Source organism: Chlamydotis macqueenii, chromosome 10 (assembly GCF_036417535.1).
Source record: "Chlamydotis macqueenii isolate bChlMac1 chromosome 10, bChlMac1.mat, whole genome shotgun sequence".
Lineage (NCBI taxonomy): Eukaryota > Metazoa > Chordata > Aves > Otidiformes > Otididae > Chlamydotis > Chlamydotis macqueenii.
In genome coordinates, this window is record NC_141565.1 from 19,684,840 (window position 1) to 19,697,065 (window position 12,226).

General features: G+C 40.6%; 1 protein-coding gene across 1 annotated transcript in view; it reads right to left on the bottom strand.

Annotated features, from left to right (window-relative positions):
* Positions 1-12,226, bottom strand: part of CNTN3 (contactin 3) — a 104,923-nt gene that overhangs the window by 48,544 nt on the left and 44,153 nt on the right. The window contains exon 3 of the mRNA XM_086755611.1: positions 2,943-3,038. Within this exon, the coding sequence (XP_086611737.1) occupies positions 2,943-3,038 (96 nt within the window). The remainder of the gene's footprint in view (positions 1-2,942; positions 3,039-12,226) is intronic.

The window sequence follows — 12,226 nt, forward strand, 5'->3', positions numbered from 1 at the left end:
CGATAATCAAGATACACATACAGCAGTAAGAGTAGGCAAAACCTTAAAGGAACTCGCAGATTTGCTTTACTCAGGGCTTTGTCACTCCTTAGATATCGATTTTGGAACAAAATCAATAGTAGAGAAAAATCACTTTTAGGTCTCCACATGCCTAGCCTTTTCCATTCTTGGTAGAATGGAAAAAAATCAGCATTGCATTAATGTTTTTTAACCAGCTGCATGTTAAGTGCCCAGTAAAACCATCAAAGACATAACAGTAAGACAGTAAAAAAAAAAATCAAAATAGCTGTAGAAAGTTCAATAGAATTTAATGGTTATAACAGGTGCAAAAGATAGCAGAAGATCTACATAAATAAATTTTAAATGTCATTTCATCTTTTGAATATGTGGGGGAGATGTTTTACGGATTGGTGGAAAAAAAAAATAGGGTATTTTAACAGACTCCCTGCAATAGAAATGAAATTACATATAGAAGTATGGTCATGCAGAATGATGACAGATGACCACCTTAATTATCCAGAAATCACTGCTCAATTATAATACAACTCACATTGTCTAACATGAAAAACAGCTGCATGAGCAAAATACTTGAGGGAAGTCTTCACACACAAAGCCAGTCGTTCACTGAATTTCCCATTCATAAGTCTCAAACAAGACTGCTAAAAAAGGGAATGCCAAAAAGGGAAAATGCACTAACTCTAAAGAAAATATTGGAATAGTTTGTGATATGGCTCATGTTTAATGACAGAAACACAGAATTGATTTGTGCACCCTCAACTGGAAATATTGAGCATCGCCTTCCTCCCTCCACACACCAACAACCACCACAGAAACAACACTAAAATACAAGCTCAGCATACGAGCCCGTGTGTACAAAGTTAAACGGAGTTTCATTGCAGGTTTAAATGGTAGATGGCTATACCCTGATGGAATTGGAACTGCAAACTTCAGAAGGACAGAAAGTACTGTTAACTGCATGAATAATTTGCTCCCCAGTGAAAGAGGATATTAATATTGCTTATGTAAATATCTGCAGCTAAGATAAGCAAAGAAAAAAATATGCAAAACTATAGAAAGGAAGCAATTTCCTTTTCCCATACTATGAACTGGCATTTCTTTTGGAATGAACATAGTTTCTATTGTAACTGGAATGTTGTATATGGAGGAATAATCACAATTTAATTGAGTCCCTTCTTGAAGGCTCCTTACAGAGGATGTAAGAAAAGTGCAAACCCCCATCAAGCTAGCAAGAACTTAAAAACTGCATGATATGACAGAACACAGAACAACAACATTTCGAGGGCTAAAGGAGAAGAGAAAACAAGGTATTTGAGAAGGTTTTTAGAACCAGTGTTGTCTGAAATTATAGAATAGCTCAATGCAACAAATACAGAACCAAAAGGAAAAAAAAAAAAAAATCATATCACCAATCTGGAAAGGGCTGAACAGCCCTCAGGCCAGGCCAGCTGTTTCTAAACCATCCCTGCTATTCCTAACAAACTACTTCTGCTTCATTGATGGATATTTAATCTAAGACTTACCAACCCGCATCCCAGCACGCCAGATCTAGAGGCACTTTATGCTTGAAGTCACTGTACTACAGGTTTATTTCAGTGAAGAGAGAAGAGGAAAGACTTTCCGCCTTGCTCCATGTCTCCTGAAAACTTTAATGGTTAATCCTCCCAACTCTCAGACAAATCCAAGGACTCTAAATAATTCTGGTACCACTCTCAATTCCATTTGGTAATTCAGGGAGCCCTCAGCTCCCTTTTTTTTTTTTTTTTTTTGCACAAATAACACAATTCGTGTGGGGGGTGTCAACCACACCCCATCTGCTGACTACAAAAGGAATTCTCACGTCTTCCACATGTTGATTTGAACCACCATTCTGAGCATGTTTTGTATCACCTCCTGTTTAACACCTTCAACTTAAACACTGCAAGACTCAAGAGTCAAAGACAGCCTGGCAGCCACCTGTGGCTGTATACCCGTGCACAGGATGCGAGTACAAGAACAGCTGGGGGAATTAATACTTTGGACTGCATACAGAAGCTAAATTTAATCATTATAATTCTTATACATAGCTGGGAGAATGACCTATTTTCTCAGCAGCTGAAAAGACAAAGCTGTTGTAAGGCTATAAAGATGATTTAAAAAGTATGTATCAGTTTAGAGAGAAAAATTCTGCAAGCTCAGACAGTTGTAAAATTGCCACTTTATAGCTGTATCTGCTTGGACTCTGACAAATTTAAGAGACCACAATAGCTATATTATTGTATTCAATGTTTAGCTTATATTACCCTGTCTTCGCAATCAAATCAATAATGAGACTCCACATCAATTAAAAACAAATAAAACCAGTTACTTCCAAATATTACTTGAGGCTCAATGGCAATTAGTTGAAGACTGAAGGTGCAGAATGAATGACAGAATGTACTTGCAACTTTTGAATCCATACATCCAGTTTTCTCACCCTGCCCTCGAGACAGCAGTGTTTTAAATTATGCCAGCATCATTACGTTACAGTATCAAATGTCTTGATTGCAAGAAAGCAGGCAGATACTACCACAACTAGAGACAACAATCTACTCTTCGCAGTCGTCTAGTTGTAGAGAAAACTAGAGTCACCGAGGCTCTGCAATTGTGAAATTGGGCAGAATTTAACACCGGAAGATACTAAATTAATTACTGGCAATATCATAAAAATCAGACATGTTAAGTGCACAGAGATTACTAGGAACTATAAAGGCATTTCAGGACAAAATTAAATCCTCTTAAGTACTTCTCTCCCCTTTCTTTGGCTTTTCCTTCTCTCTGTATTTACTTCAGAAACCAGATTTCATTCTTGCGCTCTCTGAAGGATCTCTCCTGCTTTTCCAGGGATAAATTCCACATCACAGTCAGTTAGCTCCAGGTGAAGCCAGGCCTGGAAGGTCCCTTACCTCCCGCCCAGGGGGGTGGTCCGCAGAGCAGCACGACTCCCTGCCCCTCTCGAACTGACACCGCGCTTCTCATTTTCGTCCTGGCGTTTTCAGGATCTGTTTGAAAGAAAGGCGAGTTGGATATTAGGAAACAGAAAAGGCTAAATATACAGGAGTTTCAAGTTCTCAAATGCTGGTATCACATCTCTTAGTTGTGTACCAAGTTCGGCAATTTCAGTGGATCAGTTGCAAAATAAATGACTGTTCAACACAAGGGAGGATAGCAGAAGGAGGTCTGAAGTGAACTAATTTACAAGAATATAATTAACCAGATCCTATGGCTAATTTTATTCTTATGCTAGGCTTATGCTACCCTAATTTTGATAATGAAAAAGGAGCAATAAACATAACTTAAAAATAGGTCCTTAAGCCACTATTTCTTTCAAAATGAAAGTTCTGATGAAAATTCTATCAAGATCCTACCGAGCTCCTCTAACCAATCGTAAAATAATGCTAATAACACAGCTATTCAGAAAATTGATCTATATCTTTTCAAAGAGAAAGGAAACCTCTTGACCACCTCCCTGTAGCAGCATCCCCTGTAACACTGCTAAACTCTGGTGTTCTGGTTTTGTTAGTGAGGGGGGGCCTAAGGTGGCAGCTTCTGTAGGAAACTGCTAGAAGTCGCTCCCCTTTGTTCAGGGGACTTGGCCAGGCCTAGGGCAGACCCGCTGCTGGCCAAGGCCGAGCCGATCGGTAGCAGAATGTCCCATGATAACGCCTCTGCGATAACGTGTTTAAGAAGGGGAAAACAGGAAAAAAAAGAGAGAAGATGTGAAGAAGCTGAGTGGGGGCAGAGGCGCAGAGGGGGAGGCGCAGGCCTCATGGGCCTTGCAGGCCTCACCCTCTGGCCTCTCGCCAGATGGCCAACTGGGCCCAACTGGGCCCAGCCCAGCTGCAAGGAGTGGAGAGGAGATGAGCTGGATGATGTGAAGAGACTGAGAGGTGTCTGCCAGCCTGTTGTGAAGAACTTCTCTTGTGAGAGGAATGGCTGCAGATACCAAGGTCAGTAAAGAAGAAGGGGGAGGAGTAATACGGCTCCTGGCCAAGATTCCCCTGCAGACTGTGGCGACGACCATGGTGGAGCAGGTTGTCCCCCTGCAGCCCATGGAGGTCCACGGAGGAGCAAAGATGCCCCTGCAGCCCATGGAGGACCCCACGCTGGAGCAGGTAGAGGCCTGAAGGAGGCTGTGGCCCATGGAGGGCCCCGCTGGGGCATCCGTTCTGGAGGGACTGCACCCCATGGAAGAGATGACCCACGCCGGAGCAGTTCCACGAAGGACTGTGGCCCGTGGGAGGGACCCCACGCTGGAGCAGAGGAGGAGTGCAAGGAGTTCTTCCCCCGACCATGAAGCAGTGGTGTAAAACAACGCGTGATGAACTGACCGCAACCCCCATTCCCTCTTCCCCACTGTAGCGCTAGGGAGGGGAGGCAGTAGAGATAATGTTAAGCTCGGGAAGAGGGAGGGGTGAGGGGAGGTTATCTTGTTCTCTGTCTCATTATCCTGCTGTTTATAGTAATAAATGAATAGTTTTCCCCAAGTGGAGGTTGTTTTGCCCATAATGGTAACTTTAAGGATTTCTCCCTGTCCTTAGCTCAAGCCTTGAGCTGTTTTTCCTTATATCATCTCTCCCTATTCTCTCAGAGGGTGGGGGGAGTGAGAGAGAGACTGCATAGTCTGGTCCCGATCGGGGCTGAACTACGACATCTGGTACATCGACTCAGCGCTCTGCGTTGGCTGGCTTCGGGTCTTCTGTAGTCATTTAAAGCTGTGTAAGAGGGGAAACAAATGAAACAAATGTGTATACACAAAAGCAAATATTTAATCATAACTTTATATTACTTTTCCCTCCAACTGGTGACTCAAGATGTAAGAAAGCATGGCCTCATTATATCCTTGAATTAAACTAGATATAATTTCAATACAAACCACATTTGAGGTTCTACATTAAGTAAGATTTTTTTCCATGAATAAACCACATATTTTTCCATAATAAAACCAAACAGAAGACAATTTTTTTAAAAAGTTTGTTTATAACCTTGGAAAGGATACTAACACATACAGTCTTAGTTTAAAGGCTGTCTTCATAATGGGAGCCATGAGTTGATCAACAGTAGCTGTTTCATCCCTTAACATTGAAAAGCAACAGCTGTTACAGTCAGAACACTGAACAAAAACGATTAGAATTTCAATGCTCATTTAAAAAAAAATACATTTAATGCTGCAATAAGACAGTGTTGTATTGTTCTTTGTTACTGCACATAAAGCTCACAGGAGGGTTTCTTAAAAAGGGCTGTTTTCAGCTTTCCAGTGGAATTTCTGTGCAGGAACATCTCAGGACCTGCATTCTCATGCACAGAAGTTTGGATCCTTCAGCTGGACACGTTGTGGAGGTCACATACAACCACAGCCAAACCAATTTCACTGTGAGATCAAAATAGCATGCTTTGCTATTTGCTTCAGACCTTTTAAGCCTACATAACAATATAGATTCAGCAGCTCCCCCTAAAACAATTCCCCTGAGTCATGAAAGGAAGAGCCAAGAGCTGACAGCACCCCAGAGGACACTATTCTATATTAGGATGAAAAAAGCTGTGCAATTTGGGTTTTAAAGTTTATTAAAAAAAAGCTAAAACAAACTATTTTAGACACAAAACAAGTTTAGATCTAATTTTGCCCTCTTACATCACAACCACTGAGTCATAAGTCTTAAGTAATACATATAATTTCTGTAATTAAAATGAAATTGTTTATCAGTGCTGTCCAGGCACGTGTGTTCATTTATTGCAGATAGAGACCTTCAGAAACATGGCTGTCTGTGCTGGATGGCACTGGGCAGGCAGGACCTCAGGTGGGGATGTGACCCGTGGGCACTCGAAGGCACCTCCTCGCTATCCTGCAGGTAACCCACCGCTGCGCTGACATTTGATCTGTTGCAATGTTGTGCTGCAGAAGTTATTAATCACTGATTGCAGATGAAGATGGCTGTCACAGAAGAATCATTTTTTTTTTTGGGAAACAAGCAGCAATGCAGAATCCATCAGAAAATGAATATTAGCCATACTACAATGAAAGAATAATTTTCCACTAATTAGCAGAACTCTCCATCCTATCTTCTAGCGTGGTTCAAGTACCAGACTCATCACACAACTGCAGAAATATCATCATTTAATTCATTTATATACTTGCATATTCTCTTTAACACCTTGTCTGGCACCACTTCGAAAATAATTAAAAATCATCACGCAAAACATCAATAGAGTTCTCTACTCACATTATACAATGAAGTCCAAACCTCTACCCTTGGAAAGTACTCACTGCTTACATACAAGATTCTGGTCTGATTTTTTTTTTTTTTTTAAATAAACCCAGTATCCTAACCACAATAACACTGGGGAGCAGTGCCAGACCTTCTAACAAAATTTGCTATTACATGAAATCATTGGGAAGGGACATTAAGTTCTCAGAAAACTGACAGGGTAAATAAAATACTGTAAAAGGTGAGCAAATGATGGAAAAGAGTGTTTACTTTTACAGATCAATTTGTATCTCTGAAATCAGAGGCTCTTACCCTGCTGAAATGTCTTAATAGATAAAGCATAACGGAAAGGAAGAATGAAGACAAGAACAGGGCTGAAGATGGGCTTGAGAAGCGATGAGTCAGAACAGGACTCGCTTTTCAGCGCCCCATGGGATGACAATATGCTATTGTTTTGTTTTGAAAGAAAAGGGCAGAAATACAAATAAAACGCAGAAATACTTCATATATTGATCTACGGACCGTTTTATTCACCACCAGATTTTTTAGAACTTTATCTACTTTCTCAGACTGGTCACCAAAATAAAGTGTTTCAATTACTTTCTCCTGCCTACATCCTTTTACCTCTTACTTGCATTTATTATGATTTATTATGCCCCACTTTCATGTCCCTTAATCTGAAATGCTACCATTTTAATAAGAAATGAGCAACTTTACCACTTAACTATACCAGGCAAAGTCCCAGACCTTAACACAGAAAATATCTGGGTAGAAACCTTACAAAAACCTGACTACGTGAGAAAAAAAAAATTAAACTTAAAACCAATCTAAACCTCTGTAATTTGCAAGTTAAGTGCTTTTATTGCCCTTTTATAGTTTGCAATATGGAAGAAAGTTTAAAATTGGCAACTGAGACTTTTCTGAATCCTGAAACAGCATTTTCTTCTCCCTTCCCATGCTAATACATGTATTTGCCTCACTGCTTTAGTACAAAGTACATAAAATTACATCAACTGAAATACACATGCCACTGCAATAAAACAGAGCAAGAAAATGTAATTCTGCTTTATTGAAAAGTCTTTTATTCTGCCCTAAAAGGGGAACAATGAAACACATTCTTGCACATACAAACAGCGAGGATATGAAAACTGCATATTCCATTGGGTTCTCTCCTTCCATTTAATAAGCTAAGTTTTAAGTGTCAAGCACATTGCTGAGAAATATTTCAAAATATGAAATAAAAGTAACATGAGCATCGTCTCCACTGCCTCTGTCCTGGAATAACTGTTTATGCATTTGGAATAGAAGCATACAAAAGTTGGTGTGATACTATTATTAAAACAGATAGATTTGTGAATTCATGAGAGGAGAGAATAGGCTACCTGCAGCATCTGGAGAAGGTAAACCGGACCTTTTTCTCACCTGATGTCAACACATGAGAAAAATAATTAAAAAAAAAGTAAGCAAAGAGATCAGGCAAGATCATATCAAATATTACATCTATGCTTTGAAAAGTCATAGAACACCCTGTTATGTAAAACCCAGAGAATTTTTTATGACAAAGCTGCTCCAGACACACGACCCTCCAGACCCATTATTATTCAAAGCAACACAACTTGTTAAATATACTTTATGTATAATTCTGTACTGGTAGGATGTTCAAGTACCTAAATGAAGTCAGACAACCAAGTCTTAATTGTTCTCCTGAATAGGTAATTCTGAAGTGGAGACTTCTTTGGATGTTAGCACATAATGAAGTACTAATTCACAACCCGCTCTCCCTGTAAAAGTCACATTGTTAAAAAGAAATGAAATACCAATCTCTCAGCTCTTAAGAAAAAGAATAACAGCTTCAGTGTGCTGTACTAGCTATGTTGGTCAAGAAAACTTCTGGAGCAAACAGAGTAAGACGAATTTGTTTCTTTAAAAAAAAAAATCTCACCAAAAACACATCTTCACCATCACCTAAATCATTTAAGTGCACACGTAAACTTTCTTCCCCATCACAATTACAACTGTGACCAAAGTTGTCCATACCAAGGCATTTCCATGACTGTGTATTTTATACTTCTCTAGACAGACACCTGAAACTGAGCATACACTTGACATAATTTTAAGTCTCTTAAAAATACTTGTACCCACTCAGCAGAATAGTTGGATACACCGCCTGTTAACCCAACACACTCTCTGCACACACACAGCACTTGGAAAAAGAACAACAGAACTGCACGTGGAGGAAGCGAGACTTTCTGCTGCCTTCCCTGGGCTTCGGATCAAGCCTGGGAGAATCATGCTGGAGCAGGAGGAAGGGATGAGACCAAAAATTATGTCCATAATCATCAATTACTGTAGAGGTAGAAAGGAAAGAGGAGAAAAAATATTAACAGTGCAAAAGTGACCATTACTTAAAGCACGCAAAGAATCTGGGTGATCTGTCATAGAGAAGAGATTCGCTGGCTACCAGGGAACCATCCCCGCAATTTCATTTCTGTCAGGCTGGTGTTACAGGGAAATCGTATCATTCCACAGTAACTGCTGCAAAACCTCTTAATGCTGTGACACGATACTGAACTTTCATTTTACAGTATGGCATTTATCTGTATGAAGGTAGGAGTACAGCAGGTTACACACACGCTACAGTACTTTTTGAAACCCCATTTCAGTCAGAGGAGCGGTGAGTGTACGTCTGCAGCCCAGGAGCAGCGGCAGTGCTTCTCCAGGTTAAGCCCCAACCCCGCTGCCTGCAGCCACCCATGCCCTGGCCATCTCAGGTCCTAAAGACTCCAGGACAGGGCAAGCAGCAATGACCTCCCACCCTCAAGGCATCTTTTATTCCCAATCCAAAGCTCTACTTCAACAGGTTTGAGTTTTCAGTGTGAAATATCGCTCCCGTCCCTGTTCACATCACATGTCATTCAGCACGGCTCATTCAATCTGCTACCTTATATCCACAAAAATACTGCTAAGAAAGGGCCACAAACTTCTCAGGGAAGAGACCCTGCAGGGAGTTTCCATTGCATGGAAAGAACATCGAACGAGCAAGTGGTGCAGGGATTAACACGCTGCCAGAGCCAGCAGTGAACAGCACCAACCAACAGCATCAAAAACTTACAAACCTCTCAAACTCTTGGTCTCCCCTTAAGCCACTTGGGATGCATTAAAAAAATGCAACAGAAAACAATTGCAGGCTTTTAAATTATACTCTCTTAATTACTTTAAGTCAGACAAAGTGGGTTATATAAACACAAATAGGAAAAGTTAAAAATCTGGCAGGGAGGTACCAGCATGCAGTGAATGAGATGTCACCATGGGAAGAGGTAGAAGAATCTGCACTAATGAGGGACAGAGAGAGACAAGATGCTTTTGTGGGCTGTGTGGAAGAGAAGGAAGAGACCAGAGACAGAAGAATTTGGAGGAGAAAAAAAAAGCAGTAGAGGAACATTAATAGCAGAAAAGTTGAGTTAACATCTGATGAACAGGGAATTTTCTTTTTAAAACAGCATTGTAATGGAAATGCATGTTTTGAAGGAAAGACATTCTCCCATAATATTTCAGAAAATATGCCTTCTCTGAATTTATATTATCTGGGAATTATCACTGAACTCAAGACAAACACAGCACTGAACAAAGCAATTCAAGTAATTTAAGAAATATCTCAGGAGGGAAGGATGTTTGCTCACGGAAATTATCCTACAGCCAAGTTCTCATATTGAACACAGATTTTGCCCCCCTAAATCTTTCCTGAAACAAACCCTAAGAATATCCTCCCAGCAGATAAAGCACCTGCATCACTAACAGCTTGTGACCACAAAGCAGGTTTAGTGGTGAAGAACAACAGACTATTCACATGTTAACAAACAGATGGCTAAATGCCTTGCCAGATCTAGGTCTAATTACCTGAAGGTTTGTTGATTTATTAAATAAATGGCAGCGTTTCCAAGAAGATTTTCCTTAATAACTAAATAAATCAATGAAAACTTCCTACAGCAGTTCATTTTTGAAGCACTGGGAACATGCTGATGACAACTGGATATTTTTGTGCCACTAAATTCACTCCTTTATCTTTCGAAGGACAGCTACCTTCCTTAGAGAAACAGACGTACTCTCCCACAAATACCGCAAAATATAGCTGGGTTGTCACCAAAAAGTATTGCCAGGATACGGATAACCAAAGTCTGTCATTTTCCCCATCTCACTTGGTACAGAGCACCTGGCAAAAGCCCCACTGCTTTGATGAGGGCCATGTGGACCAGAACAGATGTAACGATGACAAATAACAGATACAGCAGATGAGTAAGTGTCCTATCAACAGATGTCTTACCACAGCTGCTGCTTCATATGTAAAAATATACTAACTTGTTAGTCAGCATGAAAATCCAATATTCACAGACCTTCAAAATATTTATAGTTCTCATCTCAAAATGTGTGTCTTACCTGGGGTTAAGCAAAATACGAAATACGCAAGCTTATATAGGGCTGCAAACATAATAAGGAAAGCCATTAACTCCCACACAGCTAATTAAAACCGCAGCCTCTGGAGGAAACCATATTGCCTGTGAGGAGCTGCTCCTCCAGCTCTCCAGAGCGAGCCTCCAGCCTCCACAGCCTGTGGACCACCTCTGGGGATCAGGCTCTCCACAGCTCCGCGACCCTGCGACTGCATTCCTTGCTGTGACAAACTCTGAAGTGGCTTTATCTGTTTATGCCCATCCCTCTAGCACCAGCTTTGCAGCCAGCAGGCACGTGAAAGGAAACAAGCCATCTCCCCATCCATGAGCTGCAATCCTAGAGTAATTTGCTTAGGAGGGAGCAAACCCTGCCAGAATCACCTGTGCCATTTTCTTCTCCAGAATCAGTCAGGTTTTATCTCTAGCTCCAGCTGCTGTTTGGTATTTTTAACTTGACTTGTTGGGGATGCTGAAGAGCTACCACTGATTTTTATTTTTTTGTTTTTATTTTAGTAATTCACCAGTATACCATTTCTCAAACTAGAAATAGATGGGTTTGACAGGTACATTACAACTCACCTCTACTTTAATAAAACAAGTATAAGGGAACTCAGAGAAAATTATTATTTCTACATAGGTTATTTCAGTAACCTACCTGAAGTAAGCCATAGAGGGGATAAAGTGCAAACACAGAAATTAATACTGTATCAAGGACAATGCTTACAGAGCAATTCAGAAAATTAAAATTTTTAATTTTATTATCAGAGTTACTGCTAGATGAAAAACGCAGAGGCAGAAATGAAAGTAATACATTTTCGCAGTAGCACATTTGCCTGGTTCACGTAGCGGAAGAACAGTTATTTTACTCTATTAACTGTTCACACCACAACTTTAAGAAAGAGGTAAGTGAATTTTCACATCTGACAAATGAAATAACTCAGGCTTAGGACCCTGAATACAGTACATGGTACCGACATTAATTGCCTCTGATGTTCAAATCTAACATTTCTGGAACGGGGATATAACACCTTCCTCCTTGGGTGCTCCGCTACAACGGCGGTGGTATCGAGCTGAGTACAAAGATGTTGCCACAGCATAAAACAGATTCTGGGAAATTGCTGGGAACGTTTATGACTATGATTCTCTTAAGTTACTAGCTAGGATTAGACTACATTCACAGGCTCAGGAGGACAGGACAGATAAGAAAAATGATCTATTTCTATCCAGGCACCATACAGCAACACTAAAGTTGTAGCTTAATGGATGTTCAGGAGCACATCAAAGCAAGCCAGAATATATTTTGTTCATTTGTTTTACAGTAGCCAAAAGTGGCTGAAGCAGATGGCTTGTAGTTACTTTCTTACAGACTTCAGGGAACAGGGACACAGTAAAATGCATTTCTTGCCACGCTCCTGGTAGGACGCTGAAGGAAACTTGATGAGCAGAGATCCTCACAGCCGCTCCAACACGCGTTGCGAGACACGCTGCAGCAGTTCTCCTTACCTAGGCTGAAATACGCTTTCACTGTAAGCAACT